Source organism: Chelmon rostratus, chromosome 21 (assembly GCF_017976325.1).
Source record: "Chelmon rostratus isolate fCheRos1 chromosome 21, fCheRos1.pri, whole genome shotgun sequence".
Lineage (NCBI taxonomy): Eukaryota > Metazoa > Chordata > Actinopteri > Chaetodontiformes > Chaetodontidae > Chelmon > Chelmon rostratus.
In genome coordinates, this window is record NC_055678.1 from 6,923,895 (window position 1) to 6,949,438 (window position 25,544).

The window sequence follows — 25,544 nt, forward strand, 5'->3', positions numbered from 1 at the left end:
GTCAGGGGGGTCCAATCAGTCGTGAATGACGATGGGGCCTCGCATCCTCAGGCTGGGGTGTGGGTGCGGAGGGGCGAGGACGAGCCCCTGCGGCGGGCCCTGGGAGACCCTGCGCAAGGTGATCTGCTCGCAGGGCTGCCGGCAAGCGTGTCTCAGCTGGGAGCGGGACAGCAGCCGTCTGGCCCTCCTGCAGGGGTGGAGATAAGACAGGACATAAGTGCAGCAGAAGATACACAGATGCAAAAATAATATCAGTGAAAACTCAAAAATCAGTCTTGACCTTGGAAGCAGCAGTTAGTATTAATAACAGTCAGTAGGAGACAAAATAATCTCACCAGTCTGCCCAGTTACCGTTTCCAAGGTCAAGGATGCACCTTTAAGACAGTGTGGATGATAAGTATTAGCATTTCTTTGGATGCATGTTTGTTGCCACCTGATGGATTGAAGTCCAATATGCACACCATTTAAGCTCTTTTTTGGTCTCCACCATCTCCTGAGAAAAATATCTGTCTCTTTAGCAGTTAAACACTCGTCTGTGTCCACTAGCTACTTGCTAACGTTGTCTGTCAGTTGTTTGGTGCAGAGCAGGTGGTGCACAGTGGATTTATTAAGGAAAAAAAAACTGATGGAAAGTTTGCAAACAATAAAACCATAATGAGTTGAACAGGTGACCACGTTTCACATAGTAATTTGGTCTATTGTTAATATAAAATATTAATTAGAGCAAAATAAAAATGACTACTAGCTGTTTTAAGTGCTTTCAAGGAAAAGTTTAACATTTGCAGAATTACTCTTGTTCACTTTATTGATGACAGCTAGATGAGATGATTGACACCACTTTCATGTCTGCATGGTAAATCTGATGCAGCCAGCTAACTTAGCTTAGCACAAAGACTGGAAACAGCTAGCCTGTATTTAAAGTTTTTGACGAGTCCCACAAGAGAGACATGACTATAGCTGTATTGACAGTTTCTTTCTTCATTGGATGTGTTATTGCAGTCACCTATGGGCTCCTCAGTTATTGCACATACTGCAATGTGGTCACAGCAGCCTGCAGTAAAAATGGTGCCAACACATTGAAACAATGATGAAACTGTCTTTGGGCTGTTATGAGACAGCATATTTGTCATGTATACTGTTAATGTACTGGCAGTTTGACAATGATGCACGCTAATGGGTTTAGGAGATCACTTGATCGTTCAGTTGTAAAAATAATTCTGTTTTTAGCTATGTCACCGATCTATGACTGCGGAAAAGGTTTCTGTGTTCTGTGTTCAGCACACCGAACAAGCAGCAGCTTTACGTCAGGTGTAAAGCCTCACCAGCAATAACAGACACATCCAAGTCATAAGAGGGAGAGATATTTAATGCGAGCAGAAAAGTTCAGCTTAAGGGCAAAAACTTGTGGTTCCATGCTGCTGAAAGTAATTAGAAACAACCACTTGTTCTCATTTCAGGAGGATTCACTAAAGCAGAGTGCAAATTTTATTGAGCAAGAGTAATAGAGTTATTAATATCTGTTGTGAGGTACGAGAGTGGTATCTCTGCAGGATTGTCAGCCTGATAAAGGAGCTCAGTGGTAATTTGCAGACTGCAGTGGGCTTTGTGCTTTGACAGGAAGTCTCTTAACAGCCCACAGCAACCAAATGCACTAAAGCCAAGATCATGGGGCACACTCACAAATGGTGGACACAGCACTAATGGAATTCATTCAGAGACAAAGGCGAGATGCATAACCACAACGTCTGGGTGATAGCTCATGGTTCCCTTTAGGCCGTCAAGAAAAACACTACGAAATTTAATTTACAGCAAAGCCCTTTTAACATGGGCTCATTTTCTGTCGCTGATCTCTCAGCAGCACTGAGGATGTTTTTCTTGTATCGTGAATCGGAAAGCACATCCATTCCCTCCGCATCCCTGCTGTTGATAAAATGAGCGATAGAGCACTCATGATGACTGTGTACATAATGTGCCCGCACATCCGAGTACAGTAGATGTGTCTGAAAGTGCATGCGCCGGTCGAGCATCTGCACACACGTCTTTCAAGTACAATGAGTCTTGAGATTACTTGTTACACAGCATGAGAGTTTGAGCAGAATATAAACTGGAGACGAACAGAACAGATTCAGCTCTGGTGGCACATTATCTAAAGCTCTGCTGTTTGTCTGCTCAGCTGGCCGTCGGGAGGGGGAGAGCAAACATTTAAATCACGCTTAAACATGCCAACCTGTCTCATTTACATTTCTGTTCACTTCTGTTTCATAATATTTCACTTTGTCCTGTTATTTATCTGTCCAAATCCAACTTTTTAGTAAAAGCAACAATACTCCATTGCAAAAATACTTCATTACAAGTAAACAGCCTGCATTGAAAATCCTACTTCACTAAAGGTGCAGTATTATCATCAAAATGTACTATAAGTTCCAAAAGAACTAGTCCTGCAGAAAAATGTCTGCTGTGACTGAAATATTATTATATATGACAGTTCTACTGTATATACAGATTATTTAGTATATATAGTTTATTTCGGTGCCCACTCCAGAGCGTCACAACATAAATCTGAGAGGTTGTGAGATGATTAATGAGGTAAGAAAGAAGAAAAAACATTTTTACTTATTTACTTCTTTCTCATCTTATGCATGAAACAGGTGAATAGTTTAATCTTTAGTGGCTTGTAACAGTTCTTTAAATGAAAATGTCTGAGATGTATTTTATCATATCAATCCGTAGTTTTATTTTCCACCTCATGTTATACATTGTCTTTATTTTTATGTTTGTCCTTATTATCTTATTTTTACCATCGTTATCAATATGTTTTATTCGCCATCTTATTTTACATAATTTTTTATTCCTGTTTTTGTTGTAAAGCACTTTGAGCTACAATTCCTGTATGAAAGGTGCTATACAAATTAGGTTTATTATGACTATGATTATGATTATTATCCTATATGTTTTGTTATATAATTTTGGGAACTGTTTCTTTACCACGTTAGCTGTGCAGGTCTACAGATGGTAAGTTTGGTCGGTTGGTCAGTCCAAAACTTTGGTTCAGACTGAAATATCGCACCAACTATTGGAAGGATAGCCATGACATTCTCTCCAAATATTCATGTTTTTCCGAGGATGAAGCCCTAAGACCTTTGCCTCTTGTGTCAGCAACGGGTCAAAGTTGTATATTTCCCAGTAAAATATCTCAGCATCAAATAGCTTGATTGGTGCACGATTTTTTACGATCGTTTCATGGTTCCCAGAGGATAAATCATAGGCCTTGCCCATATGTATACGGATATCTTTCAAAACAAATATTTTTACTCTTAACTTAGTTCATGTGATGACTTTTCATGTAGTGCCATCAGTCAGCTGATATTTTTGGTTCAGAGCGAAAGGTCTCAACAGCTATTTGACGGATTGCTATAAAATTATGTACAGATTCATTTCCCCCCACAGAATTACGACAGTATCATGATAATTTGTTGATCCCTGACTTTTCATCAGCTTCATCATCAGGTTAATGACACTCTGCAATGCCCTGCGTAACCTATGCTGAGTAATGTGTTAATTTGCCATTTCTGTCTGTCTCTATTTGTCTCTCTTGCCTCCTTGAATAAGTGGGAGTGATCTCTCAATCCTTTTCTCTGCTTTGTGCCGCACTGCGTTCTTCATCACACTGAGAGAGAGAAAGAGTGGGATAAAGAGACGGAGAAGGGGGAAAAAATGAAACTTCTGATCATTTCTCATTAGCAGCAGCCTTTCAGAGCAGATCTATTAAAGTCTTTTATTCAGAAAAGTATTAATTGTGTCTACAAGGAGAGCCAGTGGCAGTATAATATAACAAAGGGTACAGTATTCAGAACCGTGCTATCTCTCTCAAACACAAACACACAGCCATAGTGATCCTGGCGCTAAGTGAGTGATCCATACGAGTGCATCCATGGTTAATGTGGTAATGATATTTCCACCCAAGCCCCAGCGGTGCCTGGCTCCTCGTTGGCCCATCTGCACGAGTTAGCTGCTCTAATTTTAGCCCTGACGGTCGGAGGGCGGCTGTGAGGGCTGGGTGCCATGGCTCATTTAGACACAGACTTAATGGAAGAACATCTTTCTCTCTCACATACAGACAGGCAAACATTGACTCATTATGTGCATATGAGTGTGTGAGAGAGGATGAGTCTGTGTGTGTGTGAGAAAAATTGAAAGAAATTGCTTTTTTTTTTGGTGCAAAACATAAATGCATGTTTATTCAACAGGATATTCAGTCATGTCTATAACAAATTGTGGACTGATTGTCAGTGTTTGCAAAGAGACACAGACCATGTAATCTGCTGTTTGGGGTTCTTGAGACATTTAGATCAGTAGTTTTTTAGAAAGCATTCTTTCACTTTAAAATGTCATACCTGTAGAGCAGTCTCAGGCAAGTTATTTGTTTACAAGGAGAGAAAAAATAAAAATTCATATCAACCTATATCAGTCAGTGGGAAGCAGAATAGTGGAGGATGCTGAGCTCTTTGTGAAGAATTGTTTGTGGAGGAGCTAATCAATTTTACTTCAGCATCAACTGAGTGCATCATCAAGTGGTACATTTCTGCCCACAGTTTCATTTGATTCAGTTCAAATCCTGAGAAGAATATAATATCCCTACAAATGCCACATTTAACAAGACTAAAGCTATGCTAGCAGCTCTGTCAGGGTATACTTTGACAGTGCAGTGCATTAAGCTAAATGCTAGCACACTCAGTGACAATGTTAACATGTTGACATTAAGTAGGTACTGTATATTGTTTATTGATTTCATCATCATTTTTATTTATCGTGTCAGCATGCTAACATTTGCTAAACAGAAAGTACCAGCTGAGACCGACGGGAAAGATATTTGTTTTGTGGGTATTCAGTCATAATTTATTTAACCAATTAAAATGTAGCAGGTTTTTTTCCCTGCAAAGTTACTTGTCATCCTGAGGGGAACATGAATGTCTGTATCAAATTACATGGCTATCCAGTAATAGTAGAGACATTTCACTAAAACCCAAAATGTCAACCTCATGCTAACGCTAGACAAAAATATCAGCAAAATTATTTAGGCTTCATCCATCAATGGGAACCATAAATCACAATACAAGATTTTATGGCAATCCATCCAAAAGCACAACCACTACTTGCCTAACCCTAACCTTAACATTAACCCAATCCTAACTTTAACCCTTCACAAAATCTTCACTATAAAGATTTATGATTTACATTACAGGGACTTGCGTTTTGTCCCCATAAGGAAAGCGAGTCCCTGCAATGTGACTGAAAACAGATTTATGTCCCCACAATGTGAATAATACAGGTTCACATTCACACACACACACTTTTGGGGACATTAAATTAACTTACATTAATTTCCTCGAGACTTACTCTAACCCTAACCATAACCCAAGTCTTCACAATTTAATGATTTATGTTATGGGGGCTTGCCTTTTGTCCCAATAAGGAATGTCCCCGCAGTGTGACTACTTAAACAGATGTCCCCACAATGTAACACACATCCACACACACACACACACGGTCAGCCAATCAGAGGTCAGAAAAGGGTCACCTTTGCTTACCTGGTCTCCCGGGTGACAAGGAAGAAGCTGTCATCAGGGGCATCGATCCAGTTGGGGCGTCTCTTGCGGATCATCACTCCGCCCCGGGTGTTTCCACTGCTGCTGTTGCGGCCATTATGCTGCAAAAAGACAATTGGATATAATCTTAGGACAATAAGCATTGACACAGTAGTACAGGATTTCTTAAAAAAGGAAAAAAATGAGTATAAGTCACCTACCAGGAGGGGTCCACCTGTTATACCTGGGTTCTCTGCAAAGAGAAGATGCAAAGTGTACATAAGGGAATCTGTCACTTGTGATTAGTATTGATTAGTTTATGACTTTTCCTAGTTACAAGTGGTGCAACAAATGACTGTGTTTCAATTTCAGTAAAAATAGTGAAGTTACCAATAAAAAACAAAGTGTCAGACTGAAGTTGAATCATCCAAATTATCCAAATGACCCCCATCTGCTGATTCGTTTTCATTAGAATTAGTTGTCATTCTCTCCAACGAGCTAGTTTAGATAAGAAATGGCAGAAAAGGTTATCAACTCCGGGTGTATTTCCACTAATTTGATTTTATCAAGAAAAGGATGACAAGAACAATAGATATCAACACTGTTTGGTCCCCAAGGTTCATTCACATCAGAAGTAACTTATTTAGAAGCAAGATGGGACACATTTTCCAGTTTTTTTTTGGTGGGGGGGTGGGGTTGAACAGATGTAATACATCTAATGACTTTCTGCTTCTAGGCATGGTTAAGTTAAGCAGTAACAGTCTTATTGAAAAAACAAGTAATAATACGTTTTGTGGAATTAGCTCAGCTATTTTTAAAAAGAAATGCGTGCCTGTGTGTGTACCTGAGCGCCTGTCTGGCTCAGCCCTGCTGTGGTGATGGTAGCTGCGTTTTCCCAGCATGCCATGGGGGCCGTGTGGGAGAGAGGAGAGGAGGCGCCGTGGGGGAGGCGTCTGCAGGCCCGGGGTGCGGTGGGAGCGAGGGGCGTGGGCTGCTGGACGGGACTCTGGAAGAGACACCACACTGGAGCTGCATCAACTGGCTCCTATAGACCATCTGAATCATCTCTACCCACATTCCTTAGATTTGATGCTGTTATTCAGTACAATGGAGCAATTTGAGTTTGATTAAGGTAACATTTATATTTATATATATTTTATAACTGTATATTATGTGCTGATTTACCTAGAAACTGCAGAACACTGGTCAGAGTGCTCCTTTGGGCGGCTCTGGTTTTGGGGAGGCGAGTTCCCTGCCCTTCGGACACCCTTAACATGTCTAAACCAAACACACACACACACACACATTTTACAATCCAGTGCAGTATCTCTCAGGCTGCATGATCTTCCTTTATCTGCTGAGACACTGACCAAGAATACTAAATACTGCTTAACATTTCTGCTGAATCATGCAAGTAAAAAACAAGTCAGTACATTATGTGCAAAATCAGTTCTGTCGGTAAAATATAACCCGTTTGTGATTTGAACAAAGATGTCTTTTGTAAATGAAAATCTATTTTTATGTTTAAAATGAATGTGAATCTTCAACATAGGATGCAGGAGTGAGCTCTGAGGTGTTAATGCAGTGACTTACTTTCAGGGATCGCATGTCCACTAAAGAACAATCTCTTCCACATGCACATACAGAGATGTAAGTACATGCTTACATGCACACACAAACAAAAATAACACCGTAAACACACATACATCGATATATGAAGGTATTATGACAGCAGGCACTGAAGGTGGAGTCCATGCTGGGGGGGTGGGGGTGGAGGGGCGTGCCTTTATGGTTCCTCTCAGTGTGGTGGAGTTGATGGACAGATAACACGGGACACATGAAGCACAAGGACTCGGAAGAGATGCTTTCAGGTGTGACTTTATTTGAGGTCTACTCTCACACTCACACAGTGATGAAAGAAAAGAGCAAAAAAGAGGTAGAAGATGAGAATATTGCAACAGCGGTTAGAAAATGAAGGACGAGGAGGCAAAGTGGAGGGGAGGAATGGCTCTGAATGGCAAATCCTGTCCACAGGATTTATAAGAGGTAACATGATGGATTCATATGAATATTGCATGATCTGAACACAGGAGGGGGACCATCCAACAGGACATGGTCCAGCTGATGACTCCTTATGGGTAAGCCTGATCTACAGTGGGAGATGCAGCCAGCAGCAAAGCAGTCAAGAGCAGCTAGTTATTCTTTGTACCAGACAAATAAGGTCCTTACTTAGCTTCAGCCTCCCTTCTTTCAAGTTTCATCAGTCCAAATCAGTCTAAAGCTCATTAGCAACCAAAACACAATTCATATTGTCTAACACACTCACAAGAACACACATGATTAACAGCATGAAAATGTGCGCGCAAAAAGGAACAAAAATGTGGAAAAAACGGTGATGGCAAGCACACTGAAGGCGACGATCAGTGTTTACAACAAACATCTATGGCGTGACAGCACAGAGTGGGCACGCCTGTGCCGGGGGCGCTGTGCAAAATAGAGCTTCTCTTAGTAAAATACATTTTCTCTACATCTAACTTCAGCAAATATACGGCTCAGACTAGAATATGAATCTACTGGATCCTTTTACAGTCTACTTGTTAATGACAGGAGCAAAATCAGTTGTGTGTGTGCGCCCGCGTGCTCGTGTAGTATCGCCCTGCGTAACCAATAAATCTGTTTGTGTGGAATTTCAACAATGGCTTTCAGTTCACAGAACCATAACAGATAAAAGAATAAAAAAAAAATAAAAATAAAAACACGAATGAAAAGATGATCAAAACTCATAGTTATGAGGACAGGCAGTCTTTATTGGAAACAGGGGGTGGGAGAATACAAAAACCAAAATAATAATAACAATAATAATAAAAACAGAAAGAGAGACAGACGCGGGGCAGAGATGGGGGCTGATGGTGGGGCAGTCAGGGTGAGGAAGGGTGGTGAATGTGTGTGTGTGTGTGTTGGTGCGTGTCTGCATGTTGTGTTTTCTCTGCAGGTGTGTGTGTCCATGTGGCAGAAGTTAGGAGGAATTGAAAGAGCTCTTACACTCTGCCTTTATGGCCCCACAGTTAATGGGGACAAAGGGCCGGCGCGCAGCACGGCGCAGCCTGATGATGTCACGGCACATGTGCCGGGCCAGCTTGGTGAGCCGGGTGGCCTGCAGCAGGAAAGCCTGCTTGGTCTTCATGGAGGACTTGGGGCTGCCACTGTTTCGCATCGGCACCATGTGGTTGGCCTGGCGAGGACCGTGACTCCGTGAGCGAGGCTCCTGGGAACGAAGGAGGACAGAGAACAAGCCAGTGATAACAGCAGATTAAAAAAAACATTTTATTTGTTCTGAAAACTGCTTTAAAAGGCTCTGAAAACCTATTTCTCTATATCAAACATACAGTCTTACAAGAACAGACCATTTTCTGCCAAAGTCGGAGCAGTTTTGGTTAATTTGTATGTGAGATTTCTACATTTGAGTTTTTGTCTATGCTGTTCTTGAAGTGGGCGGGACTCGATTGTAAAAAGGTGATGTCATGTACTTCTGTGGACCAATCAGGATTTAGCAACATTTGAATCAACCTGAGTGTCAGGTTGTTTGTTTGTGCTGCCATGCCGCTGAAAGTCAAATCTGATCAAACCACACCCACACAGTCCTAATAAAACAGATTAGCTAAGTGTTAAAACTCTTCATAAATAACACCAAATGATGTTTTTGGCCAATTTTTAACTTGGATTGCTTTGAAACAAAGTTTTCAGGAGCCTATAACTCTTAAAAACTGACGTTTGTCCACTTCTCATTCCACTTTCAAGCTATTTTCTTTTCCATTAATCTCTACATCACAATGTATTTTAAATTTGAAAGTACGCTAACACTGAAGACTCGTCGGAAAGCGAAAAAACACGTCAGTCTTTTTCAAAATAACAGGTTCTCAAATGTTCCTACATAAAATCTGTTTACATCAACATCACATTTTAGCTTCAAATACAAAATCCACATGCACAACAACAACATGCATGCAAAATATTCTCCATTACCAGTTTATTAGGCACAACTAGCTAAAGCCAATACAGACAAATACAACAGCCCACCAATAAATCTCACCCTCATGAAGGTTATATGTTATGTTTTTGTTGAAACAACTTGTGGTGTTGTTGAACTGTATCGATGACTACTCTGTCCACCATGTTTATGTCAACTACAGCCTACAAAATGTACATGAAGTTCAATCAGCACCTTTTTTTCAAGCAGTTTAAATTAAATGAACATTATAACCCTAATGGAAGTAGGATTTACTGCAGTGTCGTTGTATTATATAACAGGCAGTTGAGTGTAGTACATTGTGGAAGGGATTAAATTGGCTCGATGAGACCTTTTTCATAGCAGGAAAAGCAAAGGTGTGGTTAATAACATTAATAGTGGCTGCTGTGCACGTCCATGGCTCTAGAGCTGTGCACGCAGGCTGGCTAACATTTTACTGTGATACTTCAATTAAAGAGCCCTTATTTAAATTATTAATTACAAGTTCTTCTGCTGCTATAATATTAAAATCTCCTCATGTACAAGAGGCTTATTTATTTGTAGAATTTCCTTAAAAATATGATTTAGATTAGCATTAAAAAGGGTAAACTACAGTGTGGCAGCTTTTAATGCCAGTTACAATTAAATAAAGGGTAAACTTTGCATCCCACTGCCAGCTGTAGACATGGAGAAACAGTCTCTTAACTGGCCATTTTTCCCCACATGATAAAAAAATCCAGCCGTGTGAATCTATTACTAACGAATATGCGAGATACAGTATGAGACGTTTTGAGCTCACTGAATAATTGATGGCTCAGAGGAGCACTTGTACTACAGAGCTGCAGTTTTGTGGATCACCATGTTTAGGAACTTGTTTTTTTCTGTAATCCTTCAGGACCATGAGGTTAGGTGACTTAAAACATATTCTGACTGAGCTTACATTGCTTGCTGGACTGGGGGAGGTCCTCTCCTCTGGGCCCTCCGCTCTGCTTGGCATCTTCAGGCCTCCGTACTTCTTCCAGTACATCCAGCAGGAAACGCACAGGCGGCACTGCATGTTTGGAGGCCCCCATGAGTACCACTGGGCTGACTGCATGGCTGTTAATGTACAAAATGCATTAATGACGGTTAGAAGCATCGCTGGAGAAAACTGGTCCAAAGACACTTAGCAAATTGACCTCTCTTCCACTGTCTCGAGTCTCTCCCTCAATGATTTAATCAATGTCCATACATCAGACCAAGTCTCACTACATGCCTGCTATTGACTGATGAAATCTATATTTTAATGACTTAAACAACTGTAGAAACTCTCTCTGCACAATTGTATTTGTGGGAAGGATAACAGAAAATGTGAGAATACAGTAAGTTTGGGTCTAGTTTGGATTTTATTTATTCTGCAAAATACTTATTCCACATTTCAGCACCTTTTTTGAGCAAAAATTTTATCAAATTATGCTTGACAGTAAAAATCTGTGACTAGCTGTCATACATTCTGACAAATTTTATGTTTGTCATTTACCCCACTCACAGATTTAATTGTTCAGTTTCTACTAATACAGACATAAGACTTCCTGTCACTGCTTCATAATAAAAGCTTTCTGCCAGTTGTAAGGCTTTTATTGTGAAGGACCTTTATCTTCCGGCTGTTTTGAATTAGGCTAGTGAGCGCGAGCCAGCAAACCAATACAATACAACTGTTAGCCTCAGTAGCATAGTAGCTTCAAAGTTGAAACTGAGCCAAAGGAGATATTGATCACTGGATTAGTAGAAGCTGTCAAGACAAATAAGCAGCGATGGTGAAAATTAACAAAAGCATGTCTTCCAGAGTCAGAAGAGCTCCATAGAGAAAAAGGATCCTTTGGCTGGCTAACGCTGCATTTGTTTCTCGTTAATTTCTAATTGACCCTTGTCCACTGCACCTGTGATTCAATTTCACACCTGCGTTGCTTAAACACACACACACAAACACAGACACACCACACACACAAACTCACTATAGCAGCTCTCGCAGGCTCTGCCCCCGCCTGCTGCATGGTAGGCCCCTGGGCCTGCTCCATTCACTGTCGCCATCTTGCCATTGGTCATTGAAATCTGGTTGGGGTTGGGCTTGTTACTGTCAGAGAGATGAAAAGAAGAGATTCAACTTTTGAGAGAGATTTAAGACTGACTGCAGCTGCCTTGTGCAGTGCCTTCAATCAAAACATATCAATTATGCATAAAACAATGATCATCTTGCAGCCACAGGTGCAGTAATGGAGGGACTTACTATGTGGGGATATAAACCTGCTTCAGTTTGCTCTCTGCCTCTGCTGCCTTCAGTCTCTTCTGCTCAGAGAGACACAGTGGATTGATTTTCATTAATAACAAAAGAAAGCCACAGTTGTCTTCAATAAAAAAATCCTCTAAGACAGTTTGACACCTTTCAAAATTAACTGATAGGCAGCCTGAAAATAGGACTGCAGGATTACAAAGATAATCACTGAATGTGTCAATGCATTTCAATTGTGGTGTTTCTCATCTTCCTTACACCTTCCACTCACAGTACAGTTGAAAAGCCCTTCACTGTGAAAAGGGTGGCCATTCATGTTACACTGTATATTTGTCTGATTCTCTTATCCAGAGTGAACTCTTCTCTAAAAGGAGTGTGCATTTGACAACGTTCAAAGCTTTTCCTGCATCCTAAATTCACGATTCAGTTAACCGTCTCATTAAACAGTCTCTCCACCAATTTTACAAAACATTAAAAGGTCAGTTTATCTGTCATGGCGAGTACTCAGTACTTAGTCTGTCCTCCTGTATAACGTTGTCTCTGGCTCTGAAGGGTGGAAGCCTTCTTAACCCGATCATGTCAAATGACACACTTTTAACAGAAAAGCTGCATTACAAACAGAGACATGCATGGGATTTCAGAAACGAGGGCATTTAAAATGCAGGGAAGTTCAACTGAAACCTGTGATTGAGTGGCATTGTGGGAATTACAGCATCCAAACTTTTTTTAAGTCTGAATCATATTACAGACTAAAACTCAAGAATTCTCAGCTTCTGCTACATTGATTTTTTGAACCCGTCTCTGAAGAGCCCTCAAAATTGATGAAAGTGCAATACTAAATCACCAGAGTACCAAGTTGCAATGACAAAGTGTTCCTGAGCCAATGCATTAATCCTCTTTATACAATCATGTGTTCACAAAGTGTCGAACCTCGCTCCAGCCTTGCTTGTGAACAACTGAGCCTTTCTAGGATGCTCCCTTCATACCCAATCATGATACTATCACCTGTTACCAATCAACCTGTTTACCCGCGAAACGCTCAAAACAGGTGTTTTTGGAGCGTTCCACAACTTTCCCAGACTTTTGTTGCTCCTGTGCCAACTTATTGAAACACGTTGCTGGCATCAAATTGAGAATAAGCAGATATTTACAAAAATCAATGACGTTAATGAGGTAAAACATATATATATTACAAACTTAGAAATGTGGAGGTTTTGTTTTGTTTGTTCTCATATAAATGCAAATGTAGGCTTTATGGCTGCACACAGTATGAAACACTGAATGTGAACAAAAACTTTGTTATCATGATGCACCTTTCAGCCTGTTCCAGCAGTAGTGCAAAAATCAATACATCCACAAAAAAAAAAAAAACACCAAACATTTCTGTTGTTTTGAAAATACTGAATTAGTCTCACCTGTTGCACATATCTGTCTGTGGTCTTCCACATGTAGTAGTACTCTATGATACTAGTCAGAGACTTCCATGGCAGCTTCACAAGAGGAAAGAATGAAGAAGCGTGTAGGGTAGGGGAGAGAGAGGCAGAGCAAATTAATGATATTAATATCTCATGTTCTGGCCATCTGGGTGCGACAGCCTTCATGTATATTCATGAGCGAGAGGCATCGTGACCAAAGAAGCTGATAGCTACCAGCTTTGCTTGGTTCTGAGTCCCAGACGAAAACACACACACTCTCACGCAGACACACACAGTGATTCACATGTTTAATAAGTATTCATGAGCACCTGGTGCCACTGCATACACCCATATCCTGCCTTTATTGTACAGGAGAGGTAGATGGGATGGTGGGAATGGAAGTTCAACAGAATGAAAGAGTCATTCCCTGCAGGCTTGAAAGACAGCTGTTAAAATTGGTAATTCTGCCCTTCGCAGAACAGTGTGTGTGGTCAAGTTGAATTCATGCAGCTTACAAAGGATTCCCATAGTGACACGCTTTCATCGAGGAGGAGGAAGTATCAAAACAGCTATAGAAACGTCTCAAATGATGCCTGCAGCGTAATTAAACTTCTCCACCATCCATCAGTATGCTAAATAAGCTTCAAAAAAGGACACAAAAAATAATTCTACACACACAAGCAGAGTTGTTTTTAAACTGACGTGCATGAACAGACAGACAGCTGGGAAGTAAATTATGCTGGAGGAGAGATCTGAGAATGTTTTAATAACATTATTCCCCAATATGAAGCCTCGTCACTACTGGGGCATATTTTAACATATGAATTCAACCTGAAACAGCTGCAGTTCTCCATTAAAGATGGGCTAAGTCACTCTGGAACTGAAAGACTGTTGGTGTTCTCCTCATGGTCTGCTTGCTGTTCATTTTGTTTGCATGCACACGACAAAGGGAAGCAGAGGGGAGACGGGGGGGAACAAGTGGGCCGATGAATCAGGCATGCTAACGTCATGTAATTGCAGGAAGGACAAGGAGAGTTGGCGACATCAACAATCTTTGTCAAGAACGAATCACTCCACCTTTCAGAGTGAAACAACCAACTCTGAAGAGCCACATTTCAGGCCTACAAAGGGTGATCAGTTTCTGCTTCAACAACACGCAACAGAGGGGAGCATCATTATTTTCTACCTCAATAAGAAAGTTATATTACATTAAGATCTTGAATTTCTCGGATGAGAGCAAACTGGAGTTGAGAAATGCAGAACGTTTTTCAAACCTTATAATTTTGACATTGGGTTTTGGAGTTCAGGAAAATAAATTAGCCACATTTAAGGCTAACTGAGCTCCCTTTAAATTGCTCTGCATCCTGCAGATTTGCGGGTAGAATCACAGCTGACAATAATGAACAATATATAATTAAAAACACACCTGAACCCCAAATGCAAAAAACTTAAAATGACAAAAATTAAACAAAACTTTAAAAACAGAATTTTGTATCAAGCATCATTTATTTAAACCACCTAAGGCAGCGTGCTGTTGCAGATGACATCCCACTAATCCTGACTGACATGACGTTGCACAAGCCAGAGTGTGAGAACAGCTACGAGCACAAACTTACAAAGTCTTGTCGGATGTCGTTGAAGTCTTTGCCGTATTTCTCTAGAGCCTCTTCGAACATGGCAGCTTCCGAGGCGCTCCACTCCTCCATCTCATCCCTGCAGAGCACCGGGCCGCCCGCTGGGACCAGTACACTCAGCGCACTGGACAGGTCGTAGTTATGACGATGAAGTGTGTCCATCGCATGGAACTGCATGGAACGGGCACACACAGGGTGTTAATATCAGGGCTGTACTAAATATCTCTCTCTATTTTTTTTTTTTTTAAACACTCAAAGCTTCTGTTGAGGTTACTGAATGAATCTTCATGAAATCTTCAGTTTGAATCAAGTCAGTCAACTTTCTTTCATGTATATACAACATAAATACATGCAGGCACCATAAAAAAAATAGTGACTGCACCGTTAGGCTAACTAATGCTAGAATGCCCTGTTAATATAGATGTATGTCTCCCTTTGTTTGCAACAACAAATGTGGATTATAGCCGAATATATTTTGTCAGATAAAAACATGTCGGGAATATATCTAATATTATAATACTACTAATATTAGTGTTGCTTAATCTTTATCCGCAACTGTGCAGAAATACTGGATTTAAACAGAATACATAGACATGAAGGGAAAAAAAGAGAAAAAAGAAGCTGTGCATCATGTGAGCTTTGATTTGGAATTCAAATGTGAACGTTATGAATGAAGCCTAACAGCTTTGAACTATTTGGCACAGCTGTAATTGAAATGATTTAAGTCACGATCAGGTAGTGCAGGGTGAGTGTGTGTTCAGCTAACCAGTGTGATATCTCGCGAGGCTGCAGCTGCACTCATGTGTAAGCTCGGCTGTCTAACTGAACTGCTGCAGTCCAACGCTCGAGCAAAGGTCCCAACCGCCCTGAAATACACACAAGCACACACACATAAACAACCAGAAAATAAATAAATAAATAAAACCCAGTAAGATTTATGTACCACTTCATTACAGCATTATTATCCATCTGTCCGTCGGGCTTGTTGTTTTTTGCTAATTGGTTTTTACAGAAAAATAACCACACACATAGAACAGACTTCCAGTAACACAGTGAAAAATGAGCCAATTATGAATCAAACACAATCATTTGTCATTTGAAATATCTGTACTGATTTAAACACAAATCTTTCTATTATTAATTTTTAATGCAATTTTTCATCCATTTTTATAGGAAAATAAACTGTGATAAACTCACATTTACAAAACATGAAAACAAGCTTTATTTTCAAGCTATCCGTCAAACAACAATGTGCATTGATTACCTTTGTAATCATATTTGCATTATTATTCATGCCATGGCCATGCAGAAAAATAATTCATGAGTACTTTATAAAGACTAAGAAAGAGCCAACATGCTGCTAATATGCATGCAACTAGTTCATGGTGAATATGTGCTGCTTTATACTGTATAATGTCGAGGTCAGAGGTCAAAGGTCTTACCGTGCCACCACTAGGAATTGGTCTATCTGTTTGTTGGTGAGTGGACACTCTGGATCCCACAGCTTCTCTTCCAACTTGGACTGGTCCCTGTCATCTGCCTCTCCTGCAAGATGCAAAGAGACAACATCTTATACACACTACTGGAGCTTGAACACAGCCCGGAGGTGAAGAAACTGACCAATTGTCTTATTTCTAAGACATTGTAATCATGATTATTAACTCAAGAGAGTGCTGTATTAACTCATCAAGTCATTGTTCGTGTCACGCGTGGACAAACTATAGACAGGGAGTGACAATCGCATGCTTTAACATCAGCTAATCCTCTCACTGCTGTAGAGGTAGATAGAGGTGTGGATATTTAAGATAGAGATAAAAAGTTCATACACAGATGTAAACAACAACACCTGCAGGTCAAACGTGTGGTTGTACTGACCCTCTTGTAGCATTTCAGGTACGTCTGCCTGAAAGCGCGGTCCCACTCTGATCTCTCCTTTGTCGGCCAAAAGGGTCTTCTGTGTTGGGTCGTACACCAGCGAGTAGAAGAACGTATCCTGAAGAAAACACACCAATCAGCCTCCCTATGTTAAGGCTGGCTCTACTGTTAAACACGGTTACTTCTCTATAATACACCTGAACCTTAAACTTCATTTTTCCTGGTATTCTCAGTGTAAAACTAAAAAACTGTAAGATGTCCAAGACATTCTGCTGGTAAACCTGTAATCCACAGCTGTTGTATAACAGAAAAACCCTCCTGTAATATCTGCTAAACAGTAATGTGCTAAAATAAAAACAAGAAGGTAGCGTTTGAGGAGGAAATGAAGATAACTGCTGCTAATGAAAATTCTGCCTTTTCTTGAGGTGAAACAGTCAATATATCAGTGAACTGACACAACAATATTAAACTGTTTTGATTAGGTCATTTTTTTTTAACGTAAAATGTGTCTTATGTGAAAGAAAAACTGAATAGATTTAGTCTTGAGGTGGAAGAAGGAGTACTCTGGCACCATCATCTTGAGTGTTACTGCAAAGTTTGGACTATTTTCCGACATTTTGTGGATCAAAAGATAAATGAATAAAAGAACAATCAGATTAATCGACAATGAAAGTAATTGTTAGTTGCATCCGGAGACCTTTCTCTCAGTTTTTGACATGTGAAAAAAGCATATGAAGTATGACTAGACCTGCTGTCACAGTCTGCCACAAGCAAAAACCAGGAAGAGATGACAAATCGAGTTTTTTCTCTGACTCACCTCTTTGTCAAGGTATGAAAGAACGGCTTCAGTCTCATTCAATAATGCGACACTGCACTTCCCCCTAAGAGGGAGAGAGAACAAGCACCATGTAAAACACAGACACAGGAAGTGAGCAGGGCTCAATTTTTCTGTTCACAGCTGGATGAGTGACTGTCCATGGGCACTGCCTGCAGATGATGAGGCTTGCCAGTCTTTGCACAGTACCTGATGTGTGTTGCAGGTAGACTCTCATACTGCCGGGAGAGGAACAGCTCTCTGTGGCGAAGCTGGTGTTTCTGTTTTTCTGTTAGGTCTGTCTCTGTCGGGCTCTCCTTCTCCTCTTCCAACTCCTCTGCGGGAGGCACACACAGGAGAAAATTACTCAAGAAAACACATTAATGATGTTTAAAATGGTATTCGTGTGTCACAGAGGAAGGTATAGGACAAGAAACAGAAGGAACATAACCATGGTGACAGATAAATCACAGACCAACAGATTATCAAAATCCCAAATGGTTTCAGCCTAATTCATCCATTTATCTCTAAGATTTCATACAAGACCACTTAATGGCATTTCATAACTACGCTGTCTGCACATATGAAACAATAAGCTGGTAAAATGACCCTCAAGGGCTTCACAATCACAAACTATTGCTGCCATCCATTAAAGACACACAAGCTGTTATGCTCAGGACTGTCACTGGAAATGTAATATTACGAAGACAGTGTCCATCCATAAATACTGGATTAGCTTGCTGCAGCTGAATCAGCACATGATGCCAAGCAGCAGGTAAACATTTTGAATCACAGTTACACAGTGCAGGCGCATACTTACATAAATAAATATCATCTGCATTTGGCAACTACTGACAGTTGTTTTCATGAGCTCGTATTGGCACTAGAACAGCCTCACATCATAGAAAATCCTACAGAGCTCCAGATTCCCCATTTCCACTGTCCTGATACATACATAATCACACTTTAAGATGCCAGTATGGTTCTTCAGAAGTGCTTGTGGGAGGGTCGTAGCGTTAGAACTCCCCCCGCACACACACACCTTTCTGTAACTTTCCAAAACCGACAATCTCACACCCACTTCACACTGTGATTGGCCAGCTGTGCGGCGGTGAGAAACGAGCCAAGGTATGAACTTCTCTCTCTTCAGATCATTTTTTCCATTCTTGACACAGCTATTTCATTTTTCATGTGAACAGCCGAGTGCAACGCTGTGAAGCCTGTCTGAAAGTGTGTGCCATTATCCGCACATTTAAACCACATCTCCTCCCCTTCTATGATTGCCGCCTTCCAGTGTGGCTGCTCAGAACGGCTATTCGTGTCCAACGCGGTTGCACACGTCACACGAACTACTTCCACTCCAGCGTAAGCCGACCCTCAGCTGCACTGCGGTGTGACAGGCTGTGACCATGTGCATTTCCACTGCAGCCTCACAGCAGGGGATAACTGTCAGAGCTAAACCCTTAGGGCCAACGTATGCTCAACGTATGCTCAAAGAAAACTAGTACGGAGACACAAGTCTGAAGACAACAGCTTTCCTGAAAAGGCAAACTCAATGTGAAACTCTGTGACATACGAAAACTATAATGAGAAAAACATTGTGTCAGCGAGGGGCGAGTGCAATGAATCATACAAAAGGAAGCAACAACAAACACTTTTGGATACATGCGAGGGAAGGGGGTTTCAGACATTGTACAACCCTTTGACAAGCTCTTCAGTGAAGTATACTGAGCCATTGACAGACCACTCTACTAGGCAATGTCTCTGGTTAGTTCATCATTTTTAAAAAGCTTTCAGATTTTAGTGTAACAAAGTCTCTCCATTTTGAAGCTCCTCTCCTACATTATGTTGCCGTTCTTACTTTTATCCAGCAGCTTCACCATTTTCTGATCTGCGCTCCTTTGATGCATCAGAGCTGTAACTGCTGTGCAAAGAGAGCTAATGGAAACTGAAAGTCTTCTTTTTTCTTCTGCCGCTGTTTCGAACTGAAAGCTTCCCATCAGCAAACCACAGGAAGTCTACCTCTTATTTGTCACTGAGGTTAGCGAGGTTGCTAATTCATAGACCTTCACAGTAAAATGTGAACATTTTTCAGGATTTTGTTAGCGGATGAGTAAATGTATGCATTCCAGTATTGCGAGGTCGGAATGGTAAAAGAGCAAGCAGCTCCAGGCTCTGTTGAGTTTTTGGATGCTTGGAGGGCCACAAACACAATTCTATACACCTCCTATTGTGTTGGGGAGATACTTTAAAAATATTGGCAAATAAAGCTAAACCTGTCTGCATGGCTTGATGATGCTCCTGCGGAGCTCCTGTCCAGCCCTCGGCTGTAATCATTAATCAGCACGACAGCCAAAATGGATTCAAATTTTGCTAACAGGGCTCCAGAATTACTTGTGCTATGAACTCGCTTCTGAAAATTTACCCTTATTTAGAAGTAAACATTCAGAGCAACGCATTGTTGTTTTTGCAGCTCAAAGCTATCAGTAGTTTGGTGTTCATTCTGCACATTCTGTTTTATATCTGTGAGCCTTTTGTTTCCCCCCTGAACTAATCTGAGCCATAAATTGTGTGAATTCTTTCATTTTTCAATGTGGCAGGCAGTGTTAAATCTTATTATTGTTTCTGTCTCTTCTGCTGACCAGCTGGGAGATGACTGACTCTTAACAGCTTGTGGAATTGGCACTGTACTGTGATAAATGCATATGTCCCTGCATGCTGTATGGTTTATGTTTTTGAGCTTAAGGTCACTTTATGTTTACCAAGTCTAGACTAATCAGCAAAACTGGTTTTCCCACAAACACTGACCACACAGAGGGAATAGTATTCAGCCACACAACACAATCCTGTCTTTCCTGTCAGTGCTGACTATCTGTCATGTAAAATTTCACTGGGTCTCCTGCTGCTGACCCCTCATCTCCTCCTCAAAGCTGTGGGTTTGCTTTGGCAGAGGAGAGTTTTTTTATTTCCAGAAAGTGATCAAAATTTGGTTTTATTCTGACCGCTGGGCAAAGTGAAACATCACTGGAAACAGGTAGAAGGCTTCCCACACAGAACAGGTGTTGTTGTGATAACAGCACCTTCCTTTCTTTCCTTCCTTCCTTCTTTCTCCTCATACAGCCACATTCGCACTCCACTTCTCTCCCTCCCAGTAATAATTGTGAAATAAATCTGACATATAGATAATAATAGCACTGGAGGACCTATTTATGTGGCTAAATGGTTGCAATCTGGAGCTGTGGTCGACAAGGAAAAAAAATAACATCATGACAGTAAATGTTACAATGTGCAAAGGACGTGCTAAGTGGAAACACAGCGGGGAATTTCTGCTTGACTGACATGCAGCAGAAAGCCCATAATGGCATTTTTCTCACTGACAATGACTGAATGGGTGCACCTGACACCCATATAGTTCAGACTGGTGCTGTAACGTCCATTCTTTACACCTGCCGATTGTTTTCTCTCGATCTATAGGATGTCAGAAAATTGTGCATTTTTGCTTGAGAAGTGACTTAAAAGAAAGAGTCCATTATCCAAATTGTTGCCAAATATTAATCTGTTGACGGGCTAATCAATTAATCAACTAATCGTTTCCACTCTACATCTAGGTTTAGTTTATATTAATATAAAGATCCTGAGGACACTGTATCATCTATTACAACAGTGAATTGCTTGAAAGCGACTTAAACTTTCAATAACAGGTGACACCCAAACAGAAAGTTGTGAGTCTGAATGTGTGACAGGAATTACTACTCACTTGCATGTTTGTCTGCGAGCTGAATGAGGCTGTGGGAGATGTCTCTTCTTCTGTAGAAACAAACCACCTTGGCCTCCACATTCCCACTGGCCGTCTGAAACAGAGAGAGCACAGGGATCCAGGCTGACTGAAAGAGATGGCAACACCTCCCCGCACAAACCTCTAATTTCCCAAGAGACCTGGCTCCTTTATGTGCTCGTCAAGCTATGCTGCTATGACAGGCTGACCAGGGCAGCAACAGCGCTTTTGATCAAATGATTGATTGACTGTCTCACTGTATAATTAGGTCGACAGGCTTAAAGACTCAGCCACTATTAAATGCTGTGACTGATGGAGAGTGGATGGATGTGGGGGTATGAGGTTTGAGAAAACTAGTTCCAACTTCTGCTGCTTTTCAAAGGAGGTCGTAGGTAAGATATGGACAAAATAAGAGGAACGCCTCATCATATATCGCAATACAATGCAACATACCCATCAATAGGACTACAAAAAAATGTCGATCAAGTTTAATCAACTATTCTCTTTCAGCCTCAACAGAGGGGCAGCATCTGTTGCAGGCCGGCTGTTTAACATTGCATCATGCTGCCAGGAGTTCCTGTTATTTTGTCCACCCCCTTTTTCCACTTATGATAATCACAATGTCTCCAGTCTCTGTTTTCTAATGTACAGCCTCAATATGTTTTTTTCAGGTGGATACTGAGCACATCAGACATTTTCTCACCCACAGCACCTGATAATTTCATGAATTTATCGCAGTATCTTTGCGCAAACACAGCACGGGATAGGGTTTTCTAACCAACTGTTAAAGATGCTTGTCTGGTATTTAAACAAACGTCCATGTTAGCTTTAGTCTGTTCTTAACTGACACACTCCTAGGAAACAAGTTAAAACAGGCTTGTCTTCAACTGATCAAATATCAGCAGAAAAACATGAGATCACATTGCTTTTCAAAGCTGGTATACATCTGAAGTCCAAAGCTATCTGAGCTGCAATATTCATTACAAAAATCTTCCCGCCTACACATACACTTGGACAGGTGTGCCCTGTGATATCGATGGCAGTTAGGAGACCATGAAGCACCTGTCATGCTCCGTAATATTGCAACCACCACAAAATGCAAAAACACACAGCACTACAAAGAGGGGGCAGGGGCAGAAAGAGAGGAATCCTAGCTATTCACCCTTGGGCATAAAAAGGAATAAACACGCACAAAAATGACACTCAAACACCACATTACCTTGTTGAGTTCTTCTATCCGGCGGATCAGGTAAGGGTTGCTGGAGGAGTTCTCAAAGAATACATAATCTACAACAGAAAACACACAGTGATCACTGTAATGCTGTATTAGCCTGTGAGACTAAGTGGCCACTTTATTAGATAAAACTGAAAAATCGAATGCAATCCAACACAGCAGCTCAGCCATAAATTACACCTTTACACAGATAATGTTAAGTTTTGATTAAAAATGTCACAGATATTAAGTTAACTATATGTATGAGTGGTGATGTGACAGTAATAATTGGCCAGGAAATGTACACAGATTTATATATGTACATTGAAATCACCATCACATTCCCAACTCACTAAAACTAAGTTGAGGAACAGGAATCTGGCTGGGTAACATACTGTCGAGTTCTCCTTCTATTGCCTATAAAATTGAGCAACTAATGGTTCAAACCTACAGTGGAGCCAACACTTGAGGATGAGGTTAAAAAAAACAGACATGAATTGTGATGAGTAAGCACCACAGATGATATCAAACAAGGCAAAGTAAATTATATGTATACTGAAAGACTGCCATAGCCCGGGAGACAGTTATTATATTATACCGTTATAACTTTGTAAGATATACGAGTTGAGGACAGCGATGCAAGTCAGAATTTTCCACTGCTCATCAACAAATTCAGCATAAACATGACTTCACCTAGCCTGAAGAGACAGAAACACTGATCCAGACTCAACTCAACTCCACAGAAAATGCTGCTTTCAAAAGCCGTCTAAAATATTGTAATTACTAAGTTCCAAAAACACAAGTCACTCAGCGAAGACGTAAATATGTCAGATGCCAACGGGTGACATTCAGTTTGCCTCAGTCAGTGCATACATTACTGCTGTCTCTCTCTGGATTCATCCCTATGGTTATACTACTGTAAAAGAATAAATTTCAGGCCTCACATGAACATCCTTGACTTTCAGTTGTCAGTGTTGCACAGACTTGAACTCGCCACTACATGTGTGAAGAAGCAACATTTCATAACAGATTTGGTGTTATTTCATAAAGACCTTGAATGCACCAACAAGTTTTAAATTATTCTTAGGAGACAGAGTTTGCTCAAAGTACTTTTAGGGAGCAGAACCGCAGCTGATTTGACTATATGGGCAATAAGCTAATATACTGTAACGAAACCGATACGGATAAAGTGTTGCCTGTAATATCACCTGAGAAAAGATGCTTATTGTTTATGTTTGGATCATGTGAAGCATCTGTGTCATTTATGCTTATTCACGGTCGTAATGTAGATCTGAAGCCCGAGTACGTGTGAAGAGAGGTGCAATGTTTAATCCAACCTGACGCAACGACGCCATGAATCGAGACTATAATTTGATGGTGAATTCCAGTGGACTGCTAACAAGCTAGCTAGCCAGTGAAGCCAATTTGCTAATTACTTGCGCTTGAGGTTAAAGTAGGTGGACAATGTGGCAATACTCGGTGTCTAATGTTAGCAAGACTGTTAAATGCATTGCTCAAATACTGTAAAAGGAGCGCCACGGCTGCAATAATGGTAATCAGTGAAGCCATTGCTGGTGCTAACGTTAGCTAAATAAGGACTCGTACTAATGGCTGCATGCCAGAAGAGGCAAATACAAAGGCAGCCTCAGACTGCCCGTGGTAACATTTTAACAACCTTTCAAACACATGTCTAGTCGAGAGGTCCCACTGTGTATCAGTCTCCCGTATCCCGGGTCTATTTATCCGAAAACCAAAGCCCAACAAAGGTGGCAACAATTGAAAAATGTTTACATTGTAAGCTAGCTATTTAGCAAGCTGGCGGCTAGCTGCTGTGGCCACGACAGACGCGAGGCCTGACCCATTTTGAATCCCAAATATTTAGAAATTCTCACCTTCCTGCTCCAACTTAACGCATCTCTGCTAGTGTAACACAGCCGTATCTCACTATTAGATGCAAACTAACCACAAAAAGGCTCCATAATACCCAGGGGATGCAAAACTGGAAGGGCTTCAGTTTGATAAAAAAGATCCACATTGACATACATACCTCCGACCCGGTACATGTTGGCCGCCATTTCTGCCCTCCCGGAGTGTTAACGTAAACCATAAACTAAGAGGAATAGAATAAATTAATAAAAACAATAAAACTCGGTTTCTTAAAAGATATAAGGTGCGATAAATAATGATCGTCGAGACTCCGGCTGTGTGCCCAATCGGGAGATTTTTTTTTTTTTGCCAAATCAACCCCCCCCTCCTCCTCGGATTCACGGTTCCCTTTACAATACAGTGAACTCACGGCAGCCAAAAGAAGTCGGATCAACCCGAAAAAGCTCTGACTGGTGACGTAGAGAGGTGGCCCGCGCACGCGCAAACACAGGCGCACGCACACACGCACAAACACACACACACACACACACACACACACCAATACCTTTAAAACTCACACTGTAGAATATTTGAAATAAACAATGTGCGCATAATTTCTTCCAAATGCAACCATAATTGTAATACATATTCAGCAAGTTACTGCACACACAGTTAAACTTTTAAATGAAATTCAGCCATGCAACCAGGTTCCTTAATATTATGGGAATACCACAGGGACACTGGGAGAAGTCATCACAATCATAATATAATAAATTTACAAAACATGATATTTAAGTGTTATGAATGAACGCGTGGATTGTGCGCAAATCCCAATGATTTTGTTCATGTTTGTTGATGATTTTGAATGTGCTTCCGTGTGTTGAGGGGAGGAGAATAAACTTTAAGATAGCCTACACCCATGAATATATTTGTCTGACAGTATCCAGCTACTTAAAAGTGTGCAAAATTACGCGTTTCTCTGTAGGAGTTTTCTCTCTCCGTGCGTGTGTCCGTGCGCGCGCATGTGACATCATTGATGGGATTGGCTCCCCCTTGACTGGGGTGGAGAGTCTCCTCCACAAGCTACAGAGG

The 25,544-nt window shown here is 40.9% G+C and overlaps 1 protein-coding gene across 1 annotated transcript; it reads right to left on the minus strand.

The window, feature by feature from the left end:
• On the minus strand, nucleotides 1–24,844 carry mta3 (metastasis associated 1 family, member 3). Its single transcript, XM_041963000.1, has 19 exons — nucleotides 24,634–24,844; nucleotides 22,593–22,660; nucleotides 21,356–21,449; nucleotides 17,809–17,935; nucleotides 17,602–17,665; nucleotides 16,785–16,902; nucleotides 16,352–16,454; nucleotides 15,676–15,775; nucleotides 14,892–15,080; nucleotides 13,276–13,350; nucleotides 11,858–11,916; nucleotides 11,586–11,704; nucleotides 10,532–10,689; nucleotides 8,628–8,850; nucleotides 6,771–6,863; nucleotides 6,418–6,591; nucleotides 5,807–5,838; nucleotides 5,589–5,707; nucleotides 1–187 (listed from the first exon to the last, which is right to left on the minus strand). The coding sequence occupies exons 1-19, from the start codon at nucleotides 24,659–24,661 to the stop codon at nucleotides 16–18; spliced, it is 2,115 nt and encodes a 704-aa protein (XP_041818934.1). The 5' UTR covers nucleotides 24,662–24,844; the 3' UTR covers nucleotides 1–15.
• Between the last annotated feature and the right edge of the window lie 700 nt (nucleotides 24,845–25,544).

Excerpts from the sequence above, each read along its gene's own strand:
- mta3 (XM_041963000.1), bottom strand. The coding sequence starts at position 24,661 with ATGGCGGCCAACATGTACCGGGTCGGAG. Across the intron at positions 16,903-17,601 it reads TTTCATACCTTGACAAAGAG|GATACGTTCTTCTACTCGCT; the intron begins GTGAGTCAGAGA and ends TGTTTTCTTCAG. Across the intron at positions 8,851-10,531 it reads CCCCCAGTCCAGCAAGCAAT|GAGCCTCGCTCACGGAGTCA; the intron begins GTAAGCTCAGTC and ends CTTCGTTCCCAG.